At 41.8% G+C, this 20,041-nt stretch overlaps 1 protein-coding gene across 1 annotated transcript; it reads right to left on the reverse strand.

Annotated features, from left to right (window-relative positions):
* Window positions 1-13,931: 13,931 nt before the first annotated feature.
* On the reverse strand, window positions 13,932-19,615 carry LOC5564423. The gene is made up of 2 exons (XM_001648715.2): window positions 19,381-19,615; window positions 13,932-15,895 (listed from the first exon to the last, which is right to left on the reverse strand). Exons 1-2 carry the CDS (start codon window positions 19,483-19,485, stop codon window positions 15,278-15,280), a joined length of 723 nt encoding a protein of 240 aa, XP_001648765.1. The 5' UTR covers window positions 19,486-19,615; the 3' UTR covers window positions 13,932-15,277.
* Between the last annotated feature and the right edge of the window lie 426 nt (window positions 19,616-20,041).

Raw genomic sequence — 20,041 nt, forward strand, 5'->3', positions numbered from 1 at the left:
AATTAATGCATTGGAATTAGGCAACAAAGCATGCATTGGTAATAATTGAGCCTTTCAATACTTTCCTTATCTGAAGATTGTAGCGCATAAACACCAATATACTGAGAAACATATAAAATATACGTCTTTCATTTGGTAAACTATTTTGGCAACACTCCTGTTGTTCTACAGGCAATCGGAGGATGATGTTTTTGTGTCAAGTCATAAGTGCATTGATTTGCAAAGGGCTTATTCTGATTTTCTCATACACTGAGAATAATATGAACGTAAAAAAATGTAAAAATAGTCTGTAGAATTTTCAATTTCGCGTTACTTTTTACCGATTTTTTCGCAACCAAAAATTCGTGTGCGCTTATTATTCAAATCATATTAGAAGAGAAGCCGCAAAGTTTGCGCCAAAAATATTAGGATTTATATATTTATTTATTCACCGTCTTTGACTACAGATCACACAGACTGAAATTTTAATATTATGTACTTTACTTAAATTCTATCCCTTATCTTATAAACAATTCACCCCTAATGGCGCATGCGTCTTGAAGGTGAATTTTCAAGTTACAGCCGAAGCTCGTTATAACGACCACTTTCATTGAGACAAATCTCTCTATAACGACAGTTTCGATGGTCCCTTCAAATTTCCATATTAATTTCAACTTTTATAGTGACATTTCTCTGTTTCGACCGTTCTTTATTGCGACATTAGTGTTATATTCAATAGTCTCTCAATATAACGACATTCGTTTAGCTATTTTAGTACATATTATGGTCGTTTTATTCCTCCATGCTCCATAACGACATCCAACTTCTTTATAACGACGATTTTATAGCGACATCTCCGTATACCGACGGTCCCTTACGATGTCGCTATAAGGCTAAGTAGCCCGTCATTCTATTTGGCAACAATGATGACTTTTCAGCTTGCATTTCAAAGTGATAAAACTCAGTCTCGATAGATTATATCGACATGAAAATGTATCACTGTACGCGCTAACTTCCCTAAAGTATGCTGATACTTTTTCAGTTGTGTCAGTGCAAAACCAACGGATTTTCTTTGATTCGAAGTCGTGAGATGAATTAGCAACAATCATCAACGACGCGTACAAATTTCAATGACGGCCTACTTCGCCATAACGAGCTTCGACTGTATAAAAAATGGCCTTCAGTGAAGTCGCCATAACTTCTGTTATTTTTCACCCATTTCAAAACTTTTAACATCATTATTTTCAAAATTAAATTTATGAAAATTTTGTAGAACATCAAATTTGTCTTAAATCGAAACAAATCTTTGTTATAGTACTTTTCTCGAAATGTTTCTACATTTTACTGGAAAATTCAAATTTGTTTGACCATAACTTCATAAATACTCAACCTATTTCAAATATTTGTGCAGTCGAAGCTTGTTATAACAACATGGTAAGGGAGCGTCGTAATAGAGAAATGTCGTTATAGAGAATAGTGATAACATTAAAATATGTTTTAAGGGACCGAAAAATGTCGCTATAGAGAGCTTCGACTGTACATGTTTTTGAAGCAAAAAATAGTTGTTTCCATACTGTTCATACAACACATTTATCTAAAAAATGGTTTTGGCTTAGTTTTGTAACAAAAACTACCCTAAAACATAATATTTTAAAGAAAAAATCGAATTTCTTTGGATTATTTGTGTTTTTTTCGCCAAAAATTACATTTTTCCTATAAAACTTGTGTTTATAAAGCATTTTTAAATACGAGTTGAATAGTGCATACATTTTTTTAACATGAGCAAAAAATATAATTGTTTCGAAATTATTTAAAAATTGTTGACAAGTCCGTTTCAAACGTTTATCAAATGAGGAAAACCGGTTTCAGCTTATGACTGACTGTTTAACTGACAAAGATTTAAAAAAAACTGACGTTTTTCGTTAAGAAATCATGGTTTTATACAATTTTTGTTGAATAACTTGGTCAAATCATTTTTTTAAGTGAAATGTGTCGAATGAAAAGCGTGAAATTAATTAAGTAAGCTTCTAAACCACGCAAAAAGATTTGGAATCGGTTGAGTATTCATGAAGTTATTGTCAAACAAAGATATTATTTTAATAAAATGAGGAAACAGTTGGAGTAAACTACTTTTTATTGAAACTAGTTTTGATTTTACACAAATTTGATATTCTACAAAGTTTTTATATATTTAATTTTTAAGATAATGGTGCTTCCAGTTTCAAAATTGGTTAGAAATTACCGAAGTTATGGTGACTTTACTGAAGGCCATTTTTTATAATTTGAAAATTTACCTTCAAAACGCTTGCCCCCTCTAAATCTAAATCTCGAAAACTTATTCATACAGACTCAAGTCAAAAAAGTATACAAACTTACTTTATCGATCCTACGTGATAAGCAGGCGGAATTCTACACGTACCGCTCTGTACCAACTCAACTTTTCACTTTTAGAACGTTTAATTTCCGGATTTACAAAACGACGAAAGTAACATTTTCAACTTTCGCAACCTAACCACTACTTTCGCCGCCCCGCTGTATGGAGAGACAAAGTGACTTAACCACGAATCAAAACAAAACACTACTTGAGCCGATTTTACACTGGTAGAATAACGTCGAAAGTAACTGAATGAAACGGCTTATCATTTTCTTATAATTATGTTTGTGGGAAATAATAGAAACTACCTAGTTTTTGAACGTGAGCTGAGTGTATGCAAAATTTGAGCGAAGTACACGGCAAAAAATGTTAAAAAGGTGATTCATTTTAAAACAGTTTTAGAAGATAGATTGTGATTTTTCCTAATTAATTTTCTCAAAACCGTATAAAAGTTACTTACGTCGATTTGAAAAAGTAATCGAGAAATATATTTGGCTCAAACTTTGAGGTTTCTCTTCTAATATGATTCGAATTCATGAAAGTACAAGAATTTTTGGTTTTGAGAGGTTTTGAAAAATAGGCCGCACTTTAATAAACAGTAGTGTGAGTAGCGAAAAGGGGCATGCATGTGACCCATTCAAACGCAGCTCTGAAATTCAAGTAATCCGATAATCGTGTTCCATGGATTTTTCTTGCAGAGCACAATATTATGAATCCATTAACCATGACGTCACGCTGCAACTTCTAGGTTGGATTTGCACTTGCTGCATGACAATTTTGGCAATTTTAACAGCCGAAATGCTGCCATAGTGAGATTGAATACAAAAAATATTCGATAAAATAAATGAAAACGAAATTAGGCAGCGTCCATTTACGACATAACGTTAAAATGTACAATTTTCGACCATACCCTCCTCCGCAACGGTCTTTGCAAGAAAAAAAAAAAATTTGTGTTTGAGCCGCACCGTTTGAGCCTAATTCCCCTTCTGCTAGAGCGTTACGTAATTTGTGGACGGTGCCTTATTCTGCAAAAATTAAGTGCCGTTGTGTATTCGATTTGACTCTCTGCTATTCTATTTAAAACTGAAATTCTGTTGTCAGTGTAGTCTGTATTTTTCTGCATTGGCCCTTTCAACGAGTAGAACATAATGAGTGACGTTTAATTTCAGGATTTGTCAACAAATACGAAATGCTACCAATACATAAACTAGTTTTTGCGCAGTTTTGGATTGCCGAAGTGAACATTTTTGTTGCCGACAATAGTAATTGCATTGCCGATATAAGAACAAGTGCCTCGTGACTTTGGTGAGGAAAAATAGAAGATTAAGAGAATAAAATAGTGTTTTCTGTATAATAATTAACAAATGAAGAGTGCTCAAGTATAGTTAAGGTGTCTGCTGCTAATTGTTGTGCTCTATTGTTGCGTAAAATTGCCCTTTTAAAAGTTCAGCTGCTTAGGCTGCCGACAATACGTAAGTTCCCCTATATTTATTCCAGTTGATTCAAAAAAAAATCACCTTAAAGAGAAGCACCCATAACTACGGTCTCGGAAAGAGGAAAACGGCTATACGAATAAGAATCGGCAAATAAAAGAAACCGTGTTGTGTGCGATTAGGCACCTTAATTGAATAATCTCTGTGGAGGGCATTTCGTGTTGCGAATAAGAACGGACGGTTAGATGATGGTAGATAGACTTTGTAGAAGCGTCAATATGAGTGTGTAGGTAGAGCGAATGACGAGTAGATGCTGTTTATTGACAAACAGGAAGTGAGAGAATAAACTTCGAGGATTCGGTTTCGATTTAGTGTTGTTGCTATTGCTTGTGGACGAAACAACCAAAAGCGAGTCATATGAACACAAAGCAACAATTACAACAATGCTACTCGCAACAGATGCTGAGGGTCGTGGTCGCTGCTTTGATGAAAAGGTGATCTTCATGTTGGCAAGCATTACTTCGATTGGACGCCTTTCTCGATCTGTGTTAATTCGCTGCGGATTTAAATCACGTGTCCGACAGTAAATTTCCGCGGTTTCCAAATATTATCAGGAAATTAATTGCCATGGGTAAAACAGTACCGAAACTATTTTATTTTTTTTTTTTAATATATATTGTTTTCTTTACGTTTTTATAAGTTTCTCAAGAATCCTTGGTTCAATAATGATATCGAAATATTTATGATCAACTGAGTTCCTGCTTATAGCAATTAGAAATGCTGTAAAACTTTTGAAAATAAAATGCAATATAAAAGATTGAGAAACCTAGTCAGTTCTATGCTATCAAAAGCAAAACTAGTGCATGATCGCAGAAGTTTAACTTGAATCTTTCTTTAAAGCAGATGTGGAGCAATGTGAAAAGCCTTGGTGTTTCATCTTAAAAGTCTCTTCCGGTATTGAGTTAACATTATGTGAACGACATTAATGAAAACTTCTCTTCAAATTCTACAGCAGATGATAATGATGATGATCCGTTTTTCATCAAATGACAATAGCTTTTGTTCTAGAACTGTAGTCGACTATGAAGTCATTAATACGATATTTGCTGTCACGTTCAATGTTGTTAGGTTTAATGGCATTCCTTTAAGTGTTTTAAAGATTCTTTGTTCTTTAACGTTATCAGTTTTTGAATATCTGTTCTACTCAATCATAGTTTCAAATACATTTCCGTTTGAAGGATAATCTACTTACCTATTGACCCAGGTGAAATTAGAGCTGTTGATATCTAAACCAAATACTCCACCTCAGCCACCTCAAATTCGATTTAGGCTTAAGGTGAAGATGAATCGAAGCCAAACTTAAATTTTCAAGAGCACAAATCTGGAGAACCGAACACCAGTTTGAGCTGAAAACTTAATCGATCAGCTAGTGACCAATCGATTAGGTTTTCAGCTTAAGCGGATGTTTGGTTCTCCAGATTTGTGCTCTTGAAATTTTGTGGTTTGGCTTCGATTCATCTTCACCTTAAGAAGATCTGGCGTGCCGTTTTTAGGATTACGATATCTTGCGCGCAAAAAATCGCTAAATGAGCGCTGTTGGGGAACCAGTAAAACGCCACTGAGTCTTGGATAGCGAATTGCTTCAAGCTAGAAGGTTTGACATGACTACGATTGACCTTCACCAATAGAGGCCCAAAATAGTCTAGGCCACAGTATGTGAAAGGTCGTACATAAGTAGACATCCTAGCATATGGTAGAGCGGCCATCCGTGGTACAGCAGGTTGGGCTCGACTTATCTTGCACAACTGACATTGATTGGACCCCTGACGAACTTGGGTGCGAAGCTGAGCAATGTAGTATCGTTGCCGTACTTCGTTGACGACAGTTTCATTGTTGGCGTGTAATAATTTACGATGAAGATCCTCCAGTACCAACATTGTCAAACGATGTCGTTTTGGGAGGATTATCGGGAATTTCATTTCGGGTGGCACATGCTGAGCTGCACTGATTCTACTATCCATACGCAAAACTCCTGCTGCGTCCAACAGATATTTTGTGAAGAACACTGTTTTTTTTCCAAGGGTTGGCGCTCCTCAACAGGAAGCCGTTCATTATTGCTCAGTGTAGCTAACTCGTCGGCGTACGATTCCCATTGTACTGCTCGAAACAAACATTCTTCTGCTCTTTGGTACTCAGGCTGTGTCAGATTACCAATTTTCCGCTCTTTGCCTTTGACTGATGATCGCCAATTGTTCAAGAACCGGCAAACATAAGCCATCACACGCTGCATCTTTTTCCAAGTTGAGAATCTTTCGACATCCAGTAATTGCTCTGGAACTTGTAGTTTACGATGAGCATAGCAGGCCCGTATTTCGTCCGTCACCATTCCAGATGCTTTTTTCGGTGGCCACTGGTGTGCAGGGTAACTGAGAAAATCTACGGGTCCACCGTACCAGATGCTATTCTTATTAAAGTATGGTCCTGCGCCACATTTCGTTGCCTCGTCTGCTGGATTTAGCTTGGATGGGACCCAGACAACCAGAAATCGCATGAAAGTTCACGTTACAACTCGTTTATTCATACTAATTACATCAAACCCGCAAAACACCGTGGATAAACTCGTCAGTTTGATGAGTTTCCTCGCATAAAACACTTCTTTTCTGAGTTTATTTATGCATTTTGTTTCGTCTCGTACACTCGTACAAAGTAAGTCGCATCAATCCGTAGCAGCTGTCAAATCAACATTTGTTATCATAAGTTAAGTCGCATAAGATCACAGGTTGGTTCGGTAGAATATTAATACACTCGCATTGTATGTTATTATTCATCACATTATATATGCACGCATATCGCCTCCACTTTTGTACGTAGAAGGCCTTTTCGCGACATCTTATAAGTCTTAATTTTGCGCATATAAAGCCTCCAGGTGATTTCGTTATACGTACATTTTGGTTGTCTGGGGACCCAGCACCATTGTTCACGATTAGATTTTTCCAATATTTCGCCCACTCGGAAAGCAACAAATGGACGATACTTTCGGGGATCCGCGTTTATCCAACTCATTGCGACCTCTGAATCGCTCCAGAAAAAATGCTTTCGAACGGGTAGAGTATGTCCATCGACTACGTATTTAGCCAATCGTACACCCAGAACGCATGCCATAAGCTCCAGACGGGGAATGGTCACTGGTTTCAATGGGGCAACCTTGGTTTTTGCTGCCACAAAAGCCACCTTTGCTGGACCATAAGCATTCGTTATCCGGAAATACGAGACGCACGAATATGCTGTCTCGCTCGCATCCACAAACGTGTGAATTTCTAGTGTTGAAAGATCTCCTGAAGAAAAGTAGCATCTTGGGATTCTTACACCTTCGATGCTGTCTAGCACATTCATCCATTGCTTCCATCGTTCAAATGTTTCGTCGCAAATATGTTCATCCCAACCTGTTCCTTCGCGCCAAGTATCCTGTAACAGCACTTTCCCGAATACCAAGTACGGCGCTAGGAACCCTTGAGGGTCGAAGAACGACATGACGCTTCTTGCTAGCTGTCGTTTCGTTGGCCTGATATTGTTCTCTCGTAGTTGGGCAATGTCTTCAGGCATTGACGTGTTGAATCGGAATTCGTCCGCTCTAGTGTCCCAAAGTATTCCGAGAACCCTTTCCGATTGCTTTTCTAGGCCAGAGTTCAAATCGATGATGGTTTGTGGCTCTACTTCTCCAAGTTGTTCTAGGACGGCTCGTTGGTTACTACACCAATTCCTAATCTCAAACCCACCGTACTTGTGGATTGCCTTCACCTGTGCCGCAACTTGGGCAGCTTCTTCTATGGTTGCAAAGCTGTCAAGGTAATCATCCACGTAGTGATTGTGGACGATTCCTTGCACAGCTCTAGGGCATTCATGAGAGAACTGGTTGGCATTTTCGTTTTTTACAAATTGCGCTGTTGCCGGGGAGCAAGTTGACCCGAAGGTGGCTACGTCCATTAGGGTCAGTTCGATACACAAACCGCTGTGAATGGCGATCTTCTGGCCGAATGCGTACCTTGTAACTACCCGATGACGCCCACGCGTCTATGGCATGAACGTCCTCACGTCCCGAGCTAGCTCACCTGTAAATTGCCTCTCAGGGTCGGCGCACGTGCTTGAAGATACTTACCGTGACAGACCTAAATGTTCTCAACCTGAAATGTTTTCTTTCGGTGCATGCAAAGAACTGAAGCAGGATTCTAATTTTACAAACCAATTAACCAAATGTATTCAATTACTAGGCACAAAAATCGAATAAAAGGGCTCAGAACTCACTCACAGCTTGGTGTTGGCGTCGTCTTCGTTGCCGGTCCGACGCTCTCGGGTATTCGCTCGCTGATGCTTCACGCTGGATCACAGGATCGCTTCACCTTTACAGGGCCTGTCCAAATATGGAACGGTTCCACTCTTCAACACTTGTCACTTTTGTCTTCGGAGGAGGGATTTTCGTTTCACTCGCGAATTCACGACGCTCAACAGGGTGATTCAATTTCTACACCGGAGGGCGACCACTCACAATCTAACTGACCTCGCGTTAGCGATTAGGAGGTCCAGTTTGCCAGAATGTGGTCACTAAAAGCACTACACAACTACTAAGGTTTTCGCGACTAGCTTTTCAGAACACTCTCACTACGTTCGAGGTGATACGTTCACTATACTTTAGACCACTTACAACTTTACTGAACACTCCGAAGAAACACTTCCGCTGATCTTGGCTGCCCAGGATAAAAGAGACCAGTGGCTGGCTGTCGGGCACTTTTATAAGCGCCCAGGTAGAATTTTGGACAATTGGATTTTGGTGTTACACCAATACTTCCTCGAAGATGAAGGTCATCGGGATGCTGAATTCTGAGCGGTGGAGCTCAATATCTGAGTGGTTCTACTTCCGTAGGCCCTATCGGTGGCTAGTATTCTACTACTTCAATTTTATTTTTTTTATTCAGGGTGTGTCAAATATTGCAAAAGTTTAACTTTATATAAAAAAACAAATAAGCTCTCGCATTTGTATTTACATTTACTTACATTTATATTTATTTTGTATGGCAAAACTAACACCAAACTGAAGAGATTTTGGTTGGAACATTTGTCAAATGTTACAACCTGATGGAACATCTCTTTAATATCGGCGCTCACTGCTACCGGATATTGTCGAAAGCGAAAGAGCACCGTGGGCAGAAGCGTCATTTGATCCGGCCCTTTTAGGAGCACACTATTTAATGATACGCCATCAACCTTCGCTGAAGCGTCCCATATGAGCCGCACCTTTCCGGGCTTCCTTGGATTAGTTACAGCTCCAAGCGGTAAATACCACACGCGACGAGGATCCCCGCTTTTGAGCTCCTCGGGTGACGCACGATGTGCGTAGCCTTTCTGCTCGTACTCATGAATCTGCTTGCGAACATTCTCGTTGAGCATTGGATCCTTCGCCAGCCTTCGCTCCAAGCATTGCAGCCGTTTGACAGCCATAGTATAGCTGTCGGGAAATTCATCATATTTCATAACAGACCCGACTCATAACGTTGATCCATCCGTTTTGTTGTTTGCTCGAGGATTCGAAGCGCACGTTCCTCTTCCGCGGAGATTCCGGCGCCGGCCTAGCGAAAAATATGCCTTCAACGTTCGGTCCAAATTCTCACCTTCGGAACATTCGCAAACATGGTAGTTGACCGATAGTTGTCCTGCATCACGATGGCCTCCGTATACGCACCAACCAAGCCTTGTCTTGACGGCTGTTGGACCACCTTCGCATCCTTCCTTTACCTTTAGAGGAACTGCTAACTTCAAGTTATCGACACCGATTAGCAACTGCGGTGTCACGTTGTGGTACTCTTGTATGGGAAGGCCTCGCAGATGTTCAAATTTATCAGCTAACTGCTCGATCGGCAAACTTTGCCTGGGCTATTCGAGCGACTCCACAGTTCCTACCTCTGACATTAGGAACCTCGGTGCTTGTTCATCAGTGCCAGAAATTTCTATTGTTACTCGATGCGAATCATTCTCTTCTCTTGTTACATTACCAGTCCATTTGAGACACAGTGGATGTCGGTAGCCCGTCACTTTAAGCGTCGCTGCCAATCCCCGCTCGATCATCGAAATATTGGAGCCTTCATCGAGGAAGGCGTATGTAGTGACCTTCTTTGGTCCACTGTACAAAACGACAGGAATAATACGGAACAACAAAGATGGAATGTCTCTGTTGTGGAAATGGTGATCAAGTGGTGCCGGTGCACTGGAAGTCGTTGCATCCTTCGCGTTGGAGTGAAGTAGTGGATGGTGACGTGTTAAGCAACCATTCACTCCACATTTGTTGCTGATTCTGCACGAGCGTCGGCCATGGTTGTACAAGCAGGTGCGACAAAGGCCGAGGCTTTGAACTCTTTTCCACCGTTCATCGGTCAATAGTGATTTGAAGATCGTACAGTTCCTCACACGATGTCCAGTTTTCTTACAGACCGAACAATCAAAATTGTTGCTGGAATCTGCTGGTCGATTCATGCTACTCTTCGCAAATGTACTGCTAGTTACCTTAGCATCGGAATGCATAAAGATCCTGTCGGGTGCCTTTCCTTTTTCGCGTCTCGTTAATCGTTCAATTTCACTCCCCCCATAAGACGATACGCTGCACGCATCAGCGACGACTTCTTCCATATACTCGCCGAAAGTTTGAAGATTAACCAGAGGTCGATTCCTCCGGTACGATGCCCATCGCATTTTGTACTCTGCAGGAAGCTTCTCAATTAAATCTTTCAATAGGGTTGGGTTGCCCAGGTGATCCAATAAATTGGCGGCGGTGATATGGTCACACAGAGTTTGAATTTTTGTTCCATACTCGATTATGGTGTCCAGCTTATCAGCCTTGGGACTCGGCGTACTTCTTACTCTCTCGATCAGCGACTCTATCAGCAGTTCAGATCGTCCATAGCGCATGCGGAGTGCTTCAATCACATGGGGTACAGAAGCAGGCAGAATTAGGCGACTTCGAGTAGCCTCCCAGACTACACCTTTCAAACAGCGCTGCAACCGAATCATGTTCTCGCCGTCACTGTATCCACAAGCTTGCGTTGTATAGGTGTACTGGCTTATAAACACCGGCCAATCTGCCGGATTCCCAGCGAACTGTGGCAAGTCACGTGGCAAAATTTGTCGTGCAGCAAGTTGTTGAGGTGTGGGTCCGAGTGATACCGGAAACATGGGAGCTTCTGGCTGCATCCGAATTTCGTCATGAAAACGGACATTTTCGACTGGCAGCTCTTCATTGTGGAGTGCATTGTTCCGAATGTCTGCGGCAAATGTTACGCTGCCGTGACCGGTGTTGCGGGTTAAGATTTCTTGCCTTGATCCACGTTCAGCTTCAGTAGTTTGCCCTAGGTCGTTTTTGACGCCCTCGCTAATTCCATCAGTTACTGAGTACGCTGCCGCTTGCTGTTGTTATTCGGGACGATTCTGAGTTTCTCCTGCTAGTTTCGGAGTTGATGAAGGACGACCGCTGAAGTGCTTGGAAACTTCCACAGTTTTCGGATAAGCTCCTTTGTTTCCGGCGATCCGGTCCGGTACCGATGGTTGCCGTCGGTTTTTCTCCTTCTCTGTGAGATAGAGCGTCTTGTACTGCTCAAGCATTCGTCGTAAGTCCTCTACGTCTTCGGCGGTCGAGGTCTGGTCTAACGGGCGCATTCCTGGGTCTTCCTCTCTCTTCAAGCTTTCGACGTACACTGGCATTTTTGCTGCTGGAGGTAGAGTGTTGGTCTTAGTTTGATCCTTCTCGGGACCCGTATTTCCAATCTCCCCACCGACCGCGCCTTCCTGCTCTCCGTGGACGTTTGAGGCAACTTGATTGCCGTCACCAAATGGAATGTTGAGGTTTTCCATCCAATCTCGTATCTGCTGGTCAGATTTTCCTCTACTAATTTTGCTGCGGACGCTCGCTGCATCGTCCGCTATAGACGCCTCTAGAACCTCGAACTTCTTTCTGGTATATTCTGCTTCGATTTCGAGTGCTGCCTTTTTCTTCTGGATGGCTTGCTCCTCTTCGAGCCGCTGTAAATGTATTTGAAGCCTGGCTCGCCTACTAGCACTGGTAGAGGCTGAGCCCAAGCTTTCTACGTGGCTGGGGGTTTCATCATTGTCCCCTCGGGTTGATTGCTCTCCCACTCGACTCATGATGAAATTCTTGAAGAAATTGTTGGGGAACCAGTAAAACGCCACTGAGTCTTGGATAGCGAATTGTTTCAAGCTAGAAGGTTTATATTTTAGTGAGTAAATCTCTTTGTAGTATAAGGATGGCTAACTTACAATTTCAGTTCGATTATAGTTCAATCCTGTTCCCAAACAATAACTTTAAGCTGGCAGTACAAATGACCTATTAAAAGTATTTCGGTAAATTCAACGGGTTCTAAGTTCGTAAATGTGGTTATGCTTACTTCCAGAACAATCTAAATATATATTATTAGGGCCTTGGAGCAGGGATAAATGAGGGTTAACCTTTCGCTGGATATGCGGCTAAAACCTAGAAAAAGCTAAATGGAGTCATTACAAATTACAGGGCCTCACCTGCGTCAAGCCCTCCTACCGTCTACACTTAGCGCAGGTCCCAAATAAGTTAAATTCTGGCCGTAATAACAAAGAATATTAAATTTGGTTTTAACTAATCACACGCGCTATTGCTTCATTGAGGCACTTTTGTTCTGTCTCTGCTTGACGTATGACTCGTCGTTCTGTCGATCCGTCATCAATTCGCTCGCTGTTGTTCGCCCTGGCGGGGTTGCCAGTTTCTCAACAAGCGCTTTACAGGGTTTAATCGGTCTCTTATTGCTTAATTTGAGTAACAAGTTGATTCCTTTAAGCCAGTAGATAAACTTAACCGGAAATTGACGCAGAACTCAACACCCTTGTGAAATGGAAAGTTATTCCTTTACAAACACAGTATGTGAATCAGCACACATTTTCGAAAACTAGTAAGCAAACAGATTCAACATGAAAACAAAAAACCGGTTCCTATTAAATACCCTCATAAAAGTGAAATTCATTCCAGCTCCCAGTTTGGCACGGAACAGGGAACACGATCAAAAATATCGCGTCTCTCGCTTCACCCAATCTCCTCCCACTCACACCAATTCCTTCAACCCAACCGAAAACACAATAATTTAAAACGCACAACACATCAGAACGCACCCAACAAAACAACTTTCCAATCCCAACTTGATCCGTGAAAGTGTCACCCATCGCTCCGGGGTGCTATGGCAAGGACGGCCCCAGGAGAAAACAATAAACAATCCAGTCCAATTCCCCTTAAAAGACATTAAAATTCCTCTCGGCTCCAATAAATCGGCATGAATTAACCCTTGCCATTCCAAGCCAATACAGAACCATCACTCCATTGTGAAACTATCAAACTTAATTGGACACCGAAAGGGTTAAGATATGCAAGAGCACGCTTCGCTTCGCTCGCACGGATCGTTTCGATTCGATCACACGCACATTAATTCTCCACTCGTTTCATCAACGCAAAACGGTATCCTACCTACCTTTACCAAACAAAACAAGTCAGTGGAACAAAGCGGAACCACAAAAAAACTGGTTCTTGCGTTGCCTCAGTTCTGGCCACCTTCCCCTCGGCCACGGATCGTTTTTGTTTGTTTTGATTGGCTTCGGCGGGTTCGTCGCTCGAACGGGATCACTCGCCAAGACGCGATGACGCGAAGTTTGTCTGCTGCGAGGAGAGTTCATTGGCCCAGTTTCGGATTCGCTTCGGAGGTTATTTGTGTGCGCGCGGCGTTCGGCGATAATTGACGGAGCTTTCGCGGATGTCGTGCTTTTTGAATGTCTCACCTTCGGGGAATTGTGCGGTGCTCCGCCGTGTCATCTGTCAAAGATCGCTTAGGTTTGCTGTAGCGCCGACCGGAACGATGTGACGAGACAATGAACAATCGAAGATGAAACGACGACGGCAGTGGGTGGAAAAGGAAATTTCACTTTCTCTGGAGGACCAAAGGCAACAATGATCGGATCGTCGGTTGTCGAATTGAGTGGGCGCTTCCGATGAGGGAGATTTCTTTCGCTTTAGTTCCGGTAAGTGTGATTCGCGCGAATGGCGATTACGTTTGCAAATTAGTTTGTCCATGTTTTTTTTTTCAACTATTTTATTTACAAGTGGTTTTCACAAGTATTTCTTCTTCGCTTATTTTCTTCTTTTCTTTTTCTCGAGTGGAGATGAAAAAGTGTGAAAATTGAAACAACCAATATCGTCTGGCAGTAGGTACAGATTGGGAGAGATAGTGAGTGTGTGTGGTTTAGATTAGCAGAGGTAAGTCTTTTTTTCGGAAGGTGAAACAACAGATGGGAAGTATGAAAATAAGACGGCATCGGAGAGATGCCCGGGAAAAAAGATAACTACCATTGCAGTGAAATGGAATCAGAGTTAATAACAGTACCCATTTTTTTCTTTAGTTTTACAGAAGTGGCATTAAGTGGTCCTCGCTTTTGGCTTTCTCTGGCGTGGCCGCGTGCCAATCAGGCAGTTTGTCCGGTCGGATCCCGATGAGTTCCGGACACGATAAGACGTGTGGAAAGCAGCGGAGCCGAGTGACTTCCCGTTTTGGTGATTGGTGGTGGCGCAAAATTAAGAGCTTTCGGGTCGGAGACGAATGTGGGGGAAAGCGGGGTGAAACGGGGTAAAGAGCACACCGTTTCTTTGGGAGAAAACGTTGCTTGGAAGAGCTGGATATCGGACACTGTAGAAGAGTGTCAAGATCTAGATTCGGGTAAAAGATTTGAAGTAGTAGATAGTGTGAAGAGGTTACTTTGCGCGTCACTTCACCAAGAGGGGTTTTTTCACCGGAAGAAGGGTTTTGGATGGCTACTGGACAGAATCGTGGGAAGAAGAAAATAGATTGTGAAATGCAGCAGTTCGCTAGGATAGATGAGCTTCGTTCGCAGGTAAGGTAGCAAAATTATTCTATTTTCAGCTTTCTCTGGCACTGATCAAATTACCTTAATCAGCCTTGCGCGAGAGTTAAAATATAGACTAGAATGTGTAAAATAGATAAAGATTTACAGAGCGGTGGCGAGTCCCTCCGAAAACGAGGAACTGCGCCGTTAGGAATGTAGTTTCGAAAAACAAATGCAGATGAAGATGAGAGTGAGTTCAAAGGCGTTGATAGACAAGAGAAAAAGATCCTAAACAAGAAAACAAAAAATCTCAACAACATCAAGACATGAATCTCGTTAACGCTAACAAATAAATTAATCGCTCGAACGAAAAACGCGTGTGTGGTAATAAATAATTTCAATAAATTAATTTGTCTCGTTCTCTTTCTCCTCGTGGCATACGCGTCATGATTCGGCGCAGCCTTCCGCAGGGCGGGGTGTGGTGAGTGGGATTTCTCTCGGTTGGTGTAAGTGCTTGCAGAGGCTAAACCGCGAGGGTCAGTCTCCAATATGGCGCCTCACTACTGTCGTGGAAAGTCGCTTACTTTCGGACGGGCTTGTGTCCGGCGTAGGCGATCGAGTGGGCAGGCTGGCTGTGGGCACCGTAGTCACCATAGCCGCTAGATTCGGCCCATCCACCGGAAGATCCGTGGTAGGCGTGGGAGTCATCCTTCTTTCCGGACAGCAGTTTCTTCAGGAACAGGAATTTGGACAGGACCAGGGCGATCACGGACACGATCAAAGCCTTCTTGGCAATCAGAGCAATGCCGAACAGAGCCAAGATGGCCAGACCGACGATCTTCAGCTTGACCAGTCCGAGGATGGGCAGCAGGGACTTGAGCAGCTTCTTCTTGCCGCGGGCCTCCGAGACGAGGGCGCGCATCGAGGACTTGACCTCCTCGGGCAGGACGGTCGACATGCTGCGGGCGGCGCTGGCCATGTCCAGGTTGAGCGAGCGCTCCTGGAAGAAGTTCTTCGTGCGCTCCAGGACGTAGTTCTCCAGGGCTTCCTCGCGGCTTTCGACGTTGTTGGCGGACTCGACGATGGCACTGTCGGCGTTGAACGAGCGGGACTCGCGACCGGCCGGCTTCACGAAGGACAGACCGCCGGCGAGGCTGATCTGGGGCTGGTCGAAGAACTCGCGGGCCTTGCGGTAGAACTGTGGGGGTGGAGGGATAAGGGAAGATTGATAGGTTAGTTTTCTGATTCAATTAGGTAGTAATGTAGGTAGAAATTGTGAAAAGCTTTTATTGAAGATTTATTTTGAATATTAAGGAGTTGATGTTATCCCAGAAATATGCCCTTAGTGATAATTTAATAATCAAGAAAATTATTTTTCTGCCTGTTAGAATCTGAAACAGATTCTGTTCGACTCTGGAACAGATTCCGTTCGAATCTGAAACAGATTCTGTTCGAAGCTGAAACAGATTCTGTTCTAAGCTGAAACAGATTCTGCTCGAATATGTAACAAATTCTGTTCGAATCTGAATCAGATTCTTTCCGAATCTGCATCAGATTGTGTTCGAATCTGAAACAGATTCAGTTCGAATCTGAAACAGATTCTGCTCGAATCTGAAACAGATTCTGTTCGAATCGGAAACAGATTCTGTTCGAATTTGAAACAGATTCTGTTCGAATTGGGAACAGATTCTGTTCGAAACTGAAACAGATTTTGTTTCGAACTGGAACACATTCTGTTTGAATCTGAAACAGATTCAGCTCGAATCTAAAACAGACTCTGCTCGAATCTGAAACAGATTCTGCACGAATCTAAAGCAGCTTCTGCTCGAATCTGAAACAGATTCGGTTCGAATCTGAAACAGATTCTGCTCGAATCTGAAACAGATTCTGTTCGAATCTGAATCAGATTCTGCTCTAATCTGAAGCAGATTCTGCTCGAATCTGAAACATATTCTGTTCGAATCTGGAAGATTCTGTTTCAATCTGAATCTAAAATGGATTCGGTTTGAGCCCGTCACAGACTCTGCTTGAATCCGACACAGATGACAGCAAAATCTGCCCTTGAATCATGAAGAAATTGCTAAGAATTTGAGCAAATTTTTCTACAGATTTATCTCATCTTCTGCAAGACATCATTTTGAGTACATTCTGGCTCTAATTTTGAAAACATTTGAGTTTACCAACAAAATATGTTTCAAAGACGAAAAAAAAATGTTCAATATTGAAAAAGATATCTGTTTGAAACCCATTCTACAATTCGAGCAATACATCTCCCAGATTCAAGCAGAATCTAAATTCTGGCAAAGTCTGTTATGGTGCCTGCTTCTTTCAACAGAAAAATGACAAAAAATCTTGGTAAAATCGTCTCGAACTGTAGAATACACATTCTTCAAAAACAAAAAATAAATCTCAATAAAATTCGTGAGGAATTTGTTTCTGGTAGGGGAACAGATTTCAACCAAAACTATCTCGAAATTGAGCAAAATTTCGCACAGACCAAAATACGATATAATTGAGCCTTGGGCCTATTTTGTTAATGGTTTGACTCTATATTAAATTTCAGCAAATCGCTATCAGTATGTATGTCAGATTGAGACTTTTGACTTTTATTCGGAGAGTTGTTCTACGCTGACGCCCTGAAAATCTTGAATAGAACAACAACAGCGAAGAGGATCTATTATTTCGTTTATTCATTCGTCAATTGCATATATCGGCCAGAACGTTGAATATGTTGAGGCGTTCCTTAGCTAGCTTCTTGTGAGAGGGCCGAAAGACTACAAAGACGTTTGACGATATTCCAAATCTGATTCTTAAGATAGGATGAAAAAAGTTGTGTTTCTTGCAGAATGTAGGATGTAGATAAAAAAAATCAAAATTTTCTTGTAAATTACTACTTGGGATAGATTGATTAGGTAAATAAACCTGTATTTTGCACTTAAACATTAAATTCCACTGGAATTTGTATCCTTTGAGAGATACGCGCAATTCGACCTCCACTGTAAGGCCATTTTCAGCGTCGACCAAAAAAGTTGTTGATCAGACAAAGATGGAAATTTTAGAAAACAGTTGTCTAAAGCTTTAATTTAAGCAATCCAAATGGCTGCATAGGAATACTCATCATTATAATAGTAAGGCCTATGTAAACCAACAATTTGAACTCAATCGTGGTTGAAGATAAGTTTCAGGATGAATTTTTGACTGTAGGCTTAATTTTTTTTTGTGCTTAAAACTTGGAAGGTGCAAGTGTCTTCATTTGCAGCAGGATAGCCATGGCTAGGCCATTGGCGATCATGTGATCATTTGACAATAAATGACAGGGTAATTATGATATTATAAAGTATACGTTAGCGACCAGCAAGAAAAACTAAATCGTTGAAGGCGTAGAAGGGCAATGCAATGACGTTTGACGATATTTCAAATCTGATTCTTAAGCTAGGATAAAAAAATGTTGTGTTTCTTAAAGAATGTAGGATATAGATTGAAAAATCCTAATTTTCTTGTCATCACTACTTGGGTAAGATTGATTGTGTCAATAAACCTGAATTTTGCACTATAAAATTCAATTCCACTAGAGTTGGTATCCTTTGACAGATACGCGTATTTCGATCTCCACTGTAAGGCCGTCTTCAGTGTCGTGTACTCCACTGAATCGACCAAACAAAGTGGTTGATCAAACAGAAAAAAATAATTAAGCAAAAGGTTGCCTATGGCTTTAGTTCAAGCATCGTGATTATAGATAAGTTTAAGAATAAATAGCTAATTTTTATGTAATCCAGATTTTTTGATTATTCAGATTTTTTTTTGTGAATAATACTTGGGAGGGACAAGTTTCTACATTTTCAGCTAGGCAATTTGCGATCATGTGATAAATTTGACAATAAATGTTAGGATAATTATGCTATTATAAAATATCTATTAGTTATCAGCATAAAAAAGCTATCATCTGGAAAAACTATCTAGTTCCATCATAATGCAAAAACAATTGCTAAGAGAATCTTGAATTCAGCTAACATGAAGGGTATCACCAAACTAATTGAATGATATTCATTAGCAACATCAACCATCTGTGCCACAACCAATCCACTCGAAATTGTAATGAGCGGTGTAAACTTCAAGCCACACGCTCGACTATCAAGTAGCACACTTGCGCTAAGCTTGTAATCCAGCTATCGCCACTTGCCAAGCACAGTTACAGGCCGAAATCACCACACTTCGGCTTCGGCATTGTTCGATTCGATTCCCACTAGTAAACCGTATTAATTGGCCACTTAAAATCATTCAACGCTCAATCAAGCATCGCACTGACAACTCGTTGAAAATCACTTTATGGATATCACACCCATTTAGCAACTTCCCCTCAGGCTCTTTCACCATTGACCGCAAATTGCTGTTCAACTGTCCTCGGTCGAGCGCCGTTTTTGGATAACTTAATGAATTTGTCACCATTGTGGCGTGTAATGACACTACTCGGAAATGTGATCCGACAATTTGTGTGGTCTCGCCACTATCCAGTTCATGTGCGCTTCTGTCGGTTTCCACTGAGTCACACTTCCCAACAATCACATGTCCTTCTGATTCATCTCCAATCAAGTAAATGTTCCTCACTTTTCACTTAATTTCCCCACTTAATGTTCTTTTGCCAATTTGGCAACAACAATCTTCCAATCGAACTAAAATCCGTACCATCATCTGCACGCAGGAGATCGAATCCTTATCCAGGCATTCCTTGAAGTTATCCTGAGCGGCGGCCAGGGCGCACAAACTAAGTACACAGATTAACAGCTTCATATTCTTTTGCTTCACACTCGGGACACTCTCGGACGACACTCGCGGTGAATTCCTTTTCTTTACTTTTGGCTTCGGCTGATGCTTATCCGAACGGAACTAAACTCAAATTGACAATATTCTGCTCGACGCCGAGGTGTTTATAAGCGCACGTTCAGGATTCCCGGGCGGCGAGCCTCCCCCTACCCAAAAACCCGGCGAGCGGCTTCGTAGCACGGTAGGCCTCTGACGTTGCTGGGGCTCTTTGGGGGTCTTGGCCAAATCTTTCACTCTCTTTCTCCCGCGGTTTCGGGCCTTGGACGCGAGGTTTCTGCTGGTGCTGTCGTTTCTCGCTCTCTTCGTTTTGAGGTTGCGGCGCCGTCGCCTGCGCCTTCGTCGTCGTCTGATTTCGGCGGGGAGCTTTAAAACAAAACTCTTTCTCTCTCTCGCTGTGCTCAACGTGGATGGAAGGTAACCAGCTCTCTCGGGTGCGCTTAGGGGTTGCCGGAAGAAAGTAAAGTTGAGATCAATGATCCACCGAAAACCAGAAGCCGGCTTTGTAAACTTGTTGCACTAGGTA

Source organism: Aedes aegypti, chromosome 1 (genome assembly GCF_002204515.2).
Source record: "Aedes aegypti strain LVP_AGWG chromosome 1, AaegL5.0 Primary Assembly, whole genome shotgun sequence".
Taxonomy (NCBI): Eukaryota; Metazoa; Arthropoda; class Insecta; order Diptera; family Culicidae; genus Aedes; species Aedes aegypti.

Bases quoted from the DNA above. Each gene is read 5' to 3' on its own strand.
- LOC5564423 (XM_001648715.2), bottom strand. From the start codon at position 19,485: ATGAAGCTGTTAATCTGTGTACTTAGTTTGTGCGCCCTGGCCGCCGCT. The intron at 15,896-19,380 runs GTACGGATTTTA...CCACCCCCACAG, and splicing joins TCTCCTGCGTGCAGATGATG to TTCTACCGCAAGGCCCGCGA.